The 12,343-nt window shown below is 45.4% G+C and overlaps 1 protein-coding gene across 5 annotated transcripts in view; it reads right to left on the reverse strand.

Annotated features, from left to right (window-relative positions):
• Positions 1 to 12,041, reverse strand: part of Ube2f (ubiquitin conjugating enzyme E2 F (putative)) — a 38,487-nt gene extending 26,446 nt beyond the window's left edge. For 3 of the 5 annotated variants that reach the window (XR_008721200.1, XM_055616789.1, XM_055616786.1), the window contains exons 1-2: positions 11,927 to 12,041; positions 8,036 to 8,169 (exon numbers count right to left, since the gene is read on the reverse strand). Coding sequence is in view for 4 of the 5 variants with exons in the window: in XM_055616789.1 (XP_055472764.1) it covers positions 8,036 to 8,153 (118 nt within the window). In the remaining variant the exon portion in view is untranslated. Of the gene's footprint in view, positions 1 to 8,035; positions 8,170 to 11,496; positions 11,577 to 11,926 lie in introns of those variants that run through there. The other 2 variants (XM_055616787.1, XM_055616788.1) reach the window with 2 other exon arrangements.
• Positions 12,042 to 12,343: the final 302 nt, after the last annotated feature.

Consider the following 12,343-nt stretch of genomic DNA (forward strand, 5'->3'; position numbering starts at 1 on the left):
CACACACACACACACACACACACACACACACACACACACACACACACTCATCCACCATGTGTTTATGTCTTTTCCCAAATGTGCCTTCATATTACCTCCTGTAACTTATACTTCTCAGCCTCAGTCCTCTTCCATGAGGTTTCAGACCATCCAGTTCACATCCTCAGAAAATCACTGGGTGTTTAAATAAGCCCAGCATCCTTCTGAGGTAAAACTACAGCTCTCCTTCCCCACATCATGCTACCTCTCTACAATCAGGTATAAGACAAATAGTATGCCTACTCTCACCACTTCTATCCCACAGAGTACTAGAATTATTAGAAGAACAGTTAGCTGTTCACAGAAGACATATTACACCAAGAAGGCCCTAATGATTCCAAAGCAAGGAAACATACATTTAAACTAATAAATCAAAAACACAAAAACCAATGTTACATTAATAAAAGAAAGCAATGCCAGGTATGGTGATACACACCTGTAACTTTAAAAAATAAAAAGTATATAAAAACAGGATGGGAAGAAAGGAAAATGAGTTGGGAAGGAGAGGAAAAAACAAACAAAACAAAACAAACCACCGAGGACTTGAGGTAGCTCAGGGGTAGAACGGTGTATATGGGAGGCCTTAGGTTCAGTCTCCAACACTATACAGAAAGACAGAAACTGAAAAAGCCATCCTATTCTCCAAAAATATTACTCAGGACTAAATTTAATTACAGAGATGAAATATCTATCTTTCAAACTGTAAGGGGGGGGGTGGTGTATGCCTTTAATCCCAGCATTAGGCAGGCAGAGGCAGAGGCTTGAGAATATCTGTGAATTCTAGGCCAGCCTGGTCTACAGAGCTCTAGGACAGCCAAAGCTACACACACAGAAATGCTGTCTTGAAAAACCAAAAACCAAAAACCACCAAAATCAAACTGTAAGGTAACTGAGGACAGAAACTAAAGACCAAATGCAACCCACCACCCAAAGACGTTCACCCAGTGTAACCCCCATCACAATTTCAGTGGCATTCTTCACAGAGCCTCTAGAACCATATGAAGATTCACAGAATCCTAAGAATGAACAAAGTTAACATTGCTCTTTCTGGCTTCAACTTATATTACAGAGATATAATGAAATGGCATAAAAACAGGCCAAAAGAACAAAACAGGGAGGCTAGAGTGAACCTAATAAGCACTACAGTCAACTTACACCAAGAGCATCAGAAAGACAAGCTGGGACATGGAACCTCTTCTGTGGAGAACGAGGTGTCCTCACACAAACTATCAAAATGAATAAAAGGCTTAAACACAGGCTATTATATTCACAGGAGGGGAGGCTAACCTGCCCCACATGGCTTTAGCAATGATTTTTTAATAAAAATTATTATTTTAATTATGTGTATTGGGAGGGGTAGTATGTGCAAGTACCTACAAAGGTCAGAGGTGTGAGAGCCTCCTGGAGCTGGAGTTACAAGCAGTTGTAAGCTGCTTGATGTGGGTGCTGGGAATCAAACTCAGGTTCTCAGGAGGAGCAGTATGTGCTCTTAACCACTGGGCCATCTCTCCAGTCCCTGACTGTTTTTTAAAGCAAAAATTAAACAATGAAGAGTACATTAAGCTAAAAAACACTATATATAGCACAAAGAAAAGGTAGTCCTATATAGGCTGGGAGAAATGTCTGCAAATCATGTAGCTGATAAGGGTTTAACATAAAAAATTTGGAATATACACAATTCAATAGAAGAAAGAAAGAAAGAAAGAAAGGAAGGAAGGAAGGAAGGAAGGAAGGAAGGAAAGAAAATAATCAGACAGAGGACCTGAACAGATATTTCTTCAAAGAGACAGAAGTGGTCAACAGTTTTATGAAAAGATACGCAGGGTCACCAAACATCAAAACAAGCTATGGCTACCTCACATCCTTCCGGCTGGCTACTACTAGAGGTAGGAGGTAGCAACTGTTGGTGAGGATACAAGGAAAAGAGAACTCTCTCACAATATGCATGGGAACGTAAATCAGCATAGTTATGAAAAAGCAGAGGCCCTCAAAAAGCTAAAAAGAGGGAAAACCAAATCAATCACATGACCCAGCAGCCTTTCCAAATATGTACTCAAAATCAACGGGTCATCACCTTTTAGAGTAGTGGTTCTCAGCTCCTTTGGAGGGGTGGGCCACATATCCGATATTTACATTCCGGCTCATATCAGTAGCAAAACTATAGTTATGAAGTAGCAAGGAAATAATTTTATGGTTGAGGATTAGGAAGGTTGAAAACCACTGTTTTAAAGGGACAAACTCCCCCACGCTCACTGCAGTTATTTCTCATGATAGCCAATTTACTGAATCAGCCCAAGTATCCTTAATAATGAATGAAGAAACTGTGGGATATGTAAGAAACACTATTCAGCATTAGCAAAGATGATCACCTGTCATTTGTGACAATGTGGAGGGACCAAAGGACATCACGCTAAGTGAAATAAGCCCAACAGAGAAGAAACAAACTGTTGAATACAGAGAAACCAAACAATGGTGACAAGGTATGAGGGCGAGGGCAATGAGCAACAAAGTCAGGACTAGGCAGGGTAAGTAATGTGTGCTAATGTGGCCACAGAGAAAATGTATATGAATTCACTTGATAGTAATTGTTTTATCAGGTATAAAATCATAATCCCAAGTAAAATGTTGTGGGGATGGGGACAGGGAGAACATGGGACATGGCACAAAAAGCAGGCTGGCACAGCCTGTCTGGATAGAAAGCAGCTAGCTACCTGGCCCCACCGTAAGGCTCTGTCATCTCCCACACACTAAAACCCAAAGGTTCCCATATCCTGGGCTTGTACTTCCATTCCCAGCCACGCCTTAAGCACACAGCCAGCCTTGTACACTGAACACTTGTTTCAGTCATCTGAGTTCTGTATCTTACCCTACGATCCAGGAGCTACAGGTGTTCTAAACCCCGACGTACCAGTGTTCATGCACTCACTACAGTCCCATACAAACCCTAGGTAGGCCTAGGCACTAAGTTAGGGTCATCCTCCAACTCGTGATCTGCGCAGCCTGCTACAACAAAATACCTTACATGTGGGTGGTTTTTAAACAGACACTAAGTTTTCATAATTCTGAAGGTGTCAAGACCAAGGTACCAGCAGATTCTGAATCTGGTGAGGGCTCAGGGTCCTTATAGATAGCAAAGTCTTGCTATATCTGGGTTCTCTTACTAGGGCACTAATCCCATTCATGGGAACGCCACCTTCGTGAATTACCACCCAAAAGTAATGACCCCCTAATACCACTCAGATGTTTAGATTGGAACATACGAATCTGGAGGTCAGTCATTCAGATTGCTTTAGACCACCACCTGTGAAAAATAATAGCAATACAGGCACAAACACACACAAACTTAATTGAAAGTTGAAATTTTACATGCCAGTCGATTATTTACATTTAAGGATTTGCCTGTATTCATAATGTTCAGCATAACTCACCCAAGAAAGGAAGACAAGGGCTGAGGAGAGCCCCAAACACAGACAACACCAGGAATCCTACCAAGACTTCTTGGTTCCAAATGTCAGAATAGGCAAGGAATAGAACCCTCAGGACATGGGATTTCAATAAAAATGATTGGCATTTTGTCTAGCCCAGTGCAGAATATGAAATACCTGGTCAAATTGCACAGTGCTCCTCTAAGAGAGTTGTCAAACACAGCAAGTGGTTTTTCAACTCTTCAAATGATGGCATACTAACTCTAACATCAGTAATTACAATCTTAGTGTCAATACAAATGAAACTAAAGCCAAATAGTGAGTCAGCTGCTTGGTAAGCCTGAGGGCCCCAATGTAACTCACACCCGAAGAACACCAATTTCCCCATAAAATAACAAAAATTGAAAAGTATTTTTAAACTGCTAAAGGCTTGCTTTCACAAGATAACAATGCCAATTTGGCTAGGTGGCCTAGCATTTCTGGGAGGCACCTGGCAACCTGCCTCCCAGGTAAGTGGCTACATAACTTCCTTCTGAGAAATTAAATTCTTTTCCTTTCTAAGTAAAGATCAAACCACAGAGTCCACTGGAAGCTTGACCACAGCTTGATTACAAAATCTACCCATTCATTGGATTTGATGATGGCATGCCTTTAATCCCAGAACTTGGGAGGCAGAGGTGGGTGAATTCGAGGCCAGGCTGGTCTACAAAGAGAATCCAGAACAGCCAAAGCTACACAGGGAAATCGCGTCTTGAAAAACCAAAAAAAAAAACCTACCCAGGTGCCACAGCGGCACCACACCTCATGAACTCAGCTCCTCTTACTCTGAGCAGCTCACAGACTGGGCTCCAGCTGTGTCTCCCATATCTGCTACTGCTATGGCATCACATGCCATTCATGGGCCTCAGCCCTTAGAGAAAGCACTGATACAGCTAACCAGCTCAGTTCTAGCACCACTCTAAAATGCAAACCAACCCCCCCCAAAGCAATTTCCTCTAACAAGAGCCTAGATCACTGAGAATGTAGCCCAGGACTTCAAACTACCTACTTTTGACATGAACACAGAAAATAACAAGTTGGGCACCTATCTATGGCTTCCACAGACTCTGCTGCCCTGTTAGGCTGTTTGGTGCACTTATGGTAATTGTCCAAGTTCCCTGAACAGTTGCAATGGTGTTTGAACCTCCAACAGAGCACGTAAGACTGTTTGGTCAGATGCCTGACCTACTTGACTGTTAGCAGGACTAATTAGGCTACCCCTCAGATTCATATGCTGTCAAATGCTGTGACACCTTAGCAATGTGTCAAGCCAGTCTATGACGCACCAGAGATTAGTATGGGCGATTAGCACAGAGAACAGACTTGGTGGTCTCTTTCCTTCAGGGGCCACATTAGCACAGGAGCACGTGCTAATGCCCCTGGTAGACAGCAAGGGCCGAATCACCCATGAACACATACTCCCTCACACTCCAATATGCCTGGCCTGGGCTCAAGGAGGACATGAATCAGCACCCAGCCTTTCTTGTTCTGCCTCCATTCTCCTAGAATCACTTTACCAGTTAGTAGCAGACCCCACAAATCCCGCCCCCATCTAGCAAAGCACTTATTTTTGGCCTGTTAGTGTCTACAAGCTTTCCCTAAGCTCTTTGGGTTGCCAGTATAGATGAGTCTTCTCTGATAACACTGTCCAGATGCCTCACTGGGGCTGTGGACACGCGGCCTTTGTTCTAGGCAGGGTTTTATGGCTTACAGACTGTATACCACCGAACACAGCCCCACCTGACCGGAGCAGAACAGGGAGGCCCGAGCCTTTTGCCGGCCTGGTGACCCTCTAAGAACTGAGCATTCTCCTTAAAGTGTAATTACTCTCCAGCTCCTGCTTCTTTCAACTCCCTCCACTGTACTGTCTCAAGATTCTTTTTGATTGTTCTGTATGACAAACTCCCTGCCTCCCCCTTTACCAATGCCGCTTGCAGTATTAAGTCCTAGACAAAATCACACAATTTCCTAAAATCTGTCCATACCCATGAAAGACATCTTTATAGGAGTCCACTTTACGGCCCAGGACAATAATACCAATTATAGCAATCTTGCTAAACTCAGACTCTTTCAAAATCCCTAAAGGGATTTTTGTCTGGAAAAGTTTTTCACCATGATCACCCCAGGAGAGTCCCTGAGCACAGGACGGGTAGAGACTGTCAAACTGTTTTCTGTTAACTTGAATTTCTGCTCTTTAAACTACACACTGAATCTGTTCTCTGAGAGCCCGCTTCACAACCCTAAGATATGGATCTGGTCATCCTGCTACAACTATCACTGGCTTTATAGCCTCAGCTCTTCAGGTGGAAAATGAGGCACCCACCTGGCAAGCCTTTAAAGGTAAACCAAGAATTAACCCTAAAGTGCCTGCTATAGTTTGACACATAATATCTGCTATGGTCTGAAGGTATCAAAAGTTTACCTAATCCCCAATGTATTAGAAGGTAGAGTCCTAGAGTGATTAAGTCATGAGGGCTCTGTTCACATTAAACTGTCATCTCTTCCTTCTCAAAGGACCAGTGTCCCTTTCCTCCTAAGATGTGGCCACAAAGGCCTCATCTTAGAAGCGCAGTACAGTTCTCACCAGTCTTTTTCTGTGATAGTGGGGATGGAACCCAGTGCCTAGTACAGGTGGTCTTATTACTCAGCTCAACCCTGCTTGTTTTTTTCTTTCCTGTTTCTCTTTCCTTTTTTTTTTTTTTTGTTGTTGTTGTTTGGAGACAGGGCTTCTCTGGGTAGCCCTGGCTGTCCTAGAACTTTAGTCCAGAGCTGGCCTTGCAGAGATCAGGCTGTTCTCTGCCTCCCAAGTGCTAAGGAATCCTGCTTTCTTCCTTTTTTAAAAGATGTTTGTTTGTTTTCTGTTTGTTGGTATTTTGCCTGTATGCATGTCTCTGTGAGGGTGTCAGATCCTCTGAAACTAGAGTTATAGACAGTTGTAAGCTGCCATATGGTTGCTGGGAACTAAACCCTGATCCTCTAGAAAAGCAGCCAGTGCTCTTAACCACTGAGCCATCTCTCTAGCCCCAGAATTCTGCATTCTTACCCCTAGCCTCCCAGACTACAGATCCTGAGAAAGACACTCCAATTGTTTACAAGGTAAAATTTTGCCATAGCATACGATGCCTAACTTGGGGCCTGGCCCCAAGTACTTGATGTACCAAAGCTGCTATTAACAATGTGAAGAAGGAAGAATTTGTGCTTGGCTGACGCCCTGACTTCTTTGCTGCAATAAAACCCTGCACTAAGCACTGCAGTCACACCCCAAACTTCCTAGCTTGGCTCTCTTGACTCTGGGCTGCCTCCACAGATGGAACCTCCAGGGTTCTGAGAAATCAAATACTATCAGGCTCATCCAAGTAAGGTGCTCCAGGCCATATCCTACCCTTTGAGGCTTACAATCTAGGTTGTTCTAGACTTATAGGCAAGAACAAGATGCAAACAATAGTCTTATTTTTAACCTGTTATCCATAAGTTTGTCAAGATTTAAGCTAATTCAAGATTTAAGTACAGGAAGTACATAAGAGACCCTATTAAACTTGTACAAACCCACTGCCTTCAACCTCTGCATTTCCACATGTATATGTTTGCATATGTACATCTGTGCATCCTTGTCCCCCCTGCACACAAGTATATACAGACCACATATATACGCCCACACACACAACGGATACTATCACACATAGTTTTCCTTTACAAATATGGACAGTGACTATGACCTTATGACAATTTTAATCATAATTCTGTGAATTCTAATATAAAATTACAATATACATTATTAACAGTTCATATAGTATTTATGTGTGTGTGTGTGTGTGTGTGTGTGTGTGCACTTGTATATTGTATGACATAATTCTGACAAGACACCAGATACTCAAAGGACTCCTTAGGCTGTGTCCTGCATGAAACAAAAAAGGATCCTAAGAGAGTACATGTTCCAGGATGGAAACTATTGCTGTGCATCCCACAGGAAAGGGGACGGCAGAGGAAAATAACAGCAGCACCCACATGCCTTAGGCCTGCCAACTCGTACTCTCTTACTCTTTCCACAGCACAGCATATCAGAGCCAACAAAGAATACTCCTGGTGTGTCAGACACCACAGTTCTAACACCATCTCCTTGCTATTATAATCCCATCCTTTGCCTGGTATAAATTCTTCCACTGTAAGTAACAATCACTTTCTATGTATGTATGTATGTATGTATGTATGTATGTATGTATGTATGTATGTATGTATCTATCTATCTATCTATCTATCTATCTATCTATCTATCTATCTAAACAGGGACTCTCCACATAACTCTGGCTGTTCTAGAACTCACTGTGTAGACTAGGCTGGCTTTGAACTCACAGAGATTGGCCTGTCTCTACCCCAGAGTGCTGAGTTTAAAGGCGTGTACCACAATGCCTAGCTGATAATCATACTTTAAAATCATTCTGAAGTATTTTCATTCAACATCCATCCCCAAAGAGCCTCCAGGCAAGCTTCATTTTGTTTCAGGTACAAAAACAGCTCCCATGATTGATGATTACCTTTAACAAGCAACTTGTCTCTCACAGAAACCCTCCGAGTAGAGTCAGATGTGGAGGCTGACGTCCGGGATCCTTTGAGACCGTCATCCCGCTTCAACTTGCTTGCCAGCGTTAGCATTACTGCCACCTTTCTTCTAGAAAACAGGCAAGAGTAGGATTAAGGGCCATGTCTCCAAATACTGGACAGAAGAAATATACAGGTGTTTTAACTTTAAAGTCTCTAAAATTTGTAAAAACTTTCTACACATATTAACAAACTCCACAAGGAATCTGAATAAGCTCTGTGATTCTTTGTAAGTTTAGGGGAGCCACAAGTTTCATACTCACTAGGCACAGGGTGGGTGCTACTCGAACCACAGTCTAGCCTTACCCACCCCAAGCTTTCCAAATAGCACTCATTCTCTATCCCGACTGATTTCAAATGAAGTAACTGTCCCCGAAGCAACAGGATCCAAGTGGTGGCCTGGGAGCAGAAGTCTCTAGGCCAGGAGGGGACACCTGTGCTTTGCTTTCCTTCTCCCTCAGAGGAAAGCGTACAGTGCCTTCAAAGGATTGTTGCATTTACTGATTTGCAATGTCAACGTCAAGAGCAAATTATAAACCCCAAAGTGAACTGACTCTTCACTGGCAGCTTCTAGAACGTGTGAGTTTCGGGTTCCCTGGCTGCAAACTCCCTGGGAAGGACAGAAAATCTAAAGGCAGGTAATGCTCCTGACTGCATGCACAAAGGGCTGCCACTCGACCCAGAATCCTTCAATTGTTTATTTGAAGAGCACCATTAGAGCAAAAGAATCATCCGGCAGAAGGTACAGCACTCCCCATTCTCATTCCCAGCATTCCCTACAAGGTTATTGTTCTGATGGACCCGAGTGAAGGCATTATCACCCAGTACAGTTTACATTAAGATGTCAGCAGTTCCTACCTCCAGAATCTGCCTTCTCTTCCTATTACACACTTCCATCAACAGACACTCCTCATACTAACACACTCAAAGAAGGACTCCTGCATGAGTAAGTGGGTCAATATTTGCGTAATTTTCTCTCTTATTTTACAGCACTTCCTTTCAATACCAGTTTGATAATTTTTCAGTCAGAAAGGATCTAAAATTTACAAATGAAAACTTTTACCTGAGAGGTCAAAACTTGAGGCTAAGACCCTGAAAGCAAGAATATTCCTCTTCACTGATATTTTAAAAAGCATCTCATGCAGGCCTTTGCCTAGTTTCTCATGCCACCTTCTGTGTATCCCTAGTGATGGTCAGATTTGAGTCAGAATCACATATCACAAGAATAGGCCAGTGAATATGATCTTCCATATTGCACGAAACTCTGCCATACTGAGGACTGGTCACACAACACAGGGACACAGGCCTGGAACATCAATATTTGGGAGGCTGAGGCAGGAGGATTGTCAGTTGACAGCTATCCTGGGCTACACTGGGAGATCATATACCAAAAATGCAAAATAAAAATATCAAAACAAAACAAAAAAGTAGCACTTTTCTAAATGCACCAAACAGTTCTTGTATTGCATGTCAGTACACATAAGCTCACAGCACTGAAATCTAAGAAAGATTCTCCTCTCTCTCTCTCTCTCTCTCTCCCCCTCTCACTCTAGAGCAACAGGCCTGGAGGGTGACTGTCCAAGACAAGAAGCACTCACCACAAAAACCTAGTTTTCCTTTAGCAGTACGTGTCATGGCATCGGTTTACACAAACACTGATCAATCAAGAAGTGATGGGACAGCTCAATCATACCTCAACAAAGTTGACACACACTTAAAAGCACACTAGCACCTGTTTCTGCAGTCCCACTCTACAAGGCCTTCTCCTTAGGGACAATCTATGTTATGAGATGAGCCCACACACAGATCTTCAGTTCTACTGCCAAGTGCCCTGTCCTCCAAGGGGGCTTTAGCCTACAAGCTACCAAAACAGCAGAACATATAACAATAGCCCCCACCTGGAACCATCTTGTCAGGAATTCCTCAAGCAGGATCATGAGGGAATGCCTGCCACCCTGGCCAAGTCTAAGTCCATTACTACGTGCCCAAACCTTGGAACATTAGGGGTGTCTGACAATGGACCAGGATAACAAGCTTATCTATCTCTGGGAGTCAGTGAGGAGTATGGGATGGTTTTCAACTTTGGTGTCAGAGAAGGAAAAGGTATAAAGTGAAAAAGGAGCTTCACTTAAAATGAGGCCAGGGCACAAGCTGCTCTACACCCTAAGGAAGATCTGGCAAGAGTCAGGCCTTCCCCACCACTGCTGCCCAAGGGCTGTGCTTAATGCTTTCCCACCCCTCTACACTAAAGCCTCATCTGAGGCAGAGGCTGGGTATTCCACTCTGCGGGGTGTCAGTTTGAGCTGGTAATCGTCAGTAAGTTGTAGACTTTTCCAATAAAACATGTTGTGCAGGGTAGAAAATAACACTGGTGTTGTCTTGACAGAAAATACAACATGCACTTTCCAATATTCTAGGGCATCTCAGACTATCCCCCTATTTTTCTATCATCTGTATCACTTTCAGATGCCATGGAAGGGACAAACCAAAGTCTCCATGTCGAAATGTTCCCATCAGAAAATTAAATCTACACACAAAACAATCAAACAAAACTAATTATTCAAACTATCAAAGGATAGAAAACTACCTATTCTTCCCTCCCCAACATGTCCTACCTCTGGAAAACCCGCTTTTGACCAAAACTTCCCGTTTCTCGAAAATCGCACTGTGACTAAGGCAGTGTTTTGGGAACAGATCAGCTATTCTGAACAGCATGCTTAGTTTCTAAATTCCACAAGTTGTAATTGGCCCAGTTAGTTCCTCCTCTGGGTGGGACCGCCTTTTAGGCCATCCAAAGAGGATTCCCGATTATTATTTACGAGTCTTATCAAGCTATGTTTACTCATCATTCATATGCAGCTGTGGTGAAATCAGGTCCGAGTCACCTGTGCAGGGCCAAAAAGCTCAAAGTGAGGCTAACGCCTCACCGACGGTTCCAATCCAAATCCCAATATAGGCCATTAAGAGAGAACTACAGGTCACTAGGGACAGGGAAACAAGAGATGGACATAAAAATGTCCACACCCCAGGACCGGCACGGGTGCCCAGTCGTCTCTCGCCCTTCAGGCTTACTGACTGACCACCTCTGGAGTCTACCTTCGGTTTCGGGTCTCGAATGTCATATAGCTCCGTCCAAGTGGGGTTCCTGAAGCTCCCCCATCACTATCCCTCTTAATCTCCACCTATGAATCTCTCTGCTTCCGCTGAGATCTCCACCTTCGGCCCCACCAGCTAGGACGCCTCAGCACCAGGCCCACCAGCCGCCTCGCTGTTCTTCAACACTACCCTGCTCATTTCTGGAACCTTCTGCTCAATCTGACAACAGGCCTTGGGACGCCCTCTTTCCCTTCGCCACCGTCCCCTCCCAGGTTTTAAAGGAGAGCGGATTTTAACCTACAGGCCGAGCTCCCCTCCGCCAAAGCTTCACCGGCTACTCCAAACCACCGGCAGCGCCGAGGGGCGGGCCCAATGCCCACCCGAGACGGAGGAAACTGAGCCCGCCGAGGAGAAGGCCACACCCCAGATGACACGCCGCGGAACCGGGTCACGGACGGAACCGGGCCAGGCGGGTCGGCCGCCCCTCCTCGCCGCCGGGGCCGGCCGCGTCCACCCCAGCCTGCGCCGGGGGAGCGGCCTCCCCGCCGGCCCGAGCTCCACACCGTGACCTTGCGGCGGCGCGGCGGCGCGGGGTCCTCCTCGGCCCGGCCCTCGGCGCCGTGGGGGCTCGCCGCCGGCCCAGCGCTTCCCGTCAGCCGCCGACCGCGCGGTCCCACCTGGCACCCGGCAAGCGGCGCCGCGCCGCAGCCCAGCCCGCGCGACCCGCTCACCTGAGCACCGCGAGTCAGGCGAGGCGGGCCGACACCCAAAACCATGCCCGGCCGGCGGCGGCGGCGAGACGCGAAGCCCTCACAGCCGCACCGGCTCCCGGCGGCGGGACCGGAAGTGAAGGGGCGGGGACTGCGCCGTGACCGCTGCGGGCGCTTTAAAAAAAAAAAAAAGTTTTTTTTTTTTTCAAAGCTGTAAAGAACTTTATTGGTAGCTTCACGCACAGACAGCCGCGTACGCAGGCAACTAAGAGGCCGTCGCTCATTGGTGAAGGGGAGCCAGAGCCTTCGCTGACTGGGCACGGAGGCGCCTGCGTCCCAGAGCCCGGAGCGCGGCTTCCCTGCTTGTTTCCATTCATTTGGTGGTTTGGTGGCCTCGGAGTACCGTGCTAGGGCAGTGCCTGCGGGTTTCCCTCACCG

The sequence above is a fragment of the Psammomys obesus genome, unplaced genomic scaffold (assembly GCF_907164565.1).
Source record: "Psammomys obesus unplaced genomic scaffold, mPsaObe1.curated_primary_1811, whole genome shotgun sequence".
Taxonomy (NCBI): domain Eukaryota; kingdom Metazoa; phylum Chordata; class Mammalia; order Rodentia; family Muridae; genus Psammomys; species Psammomys obesus.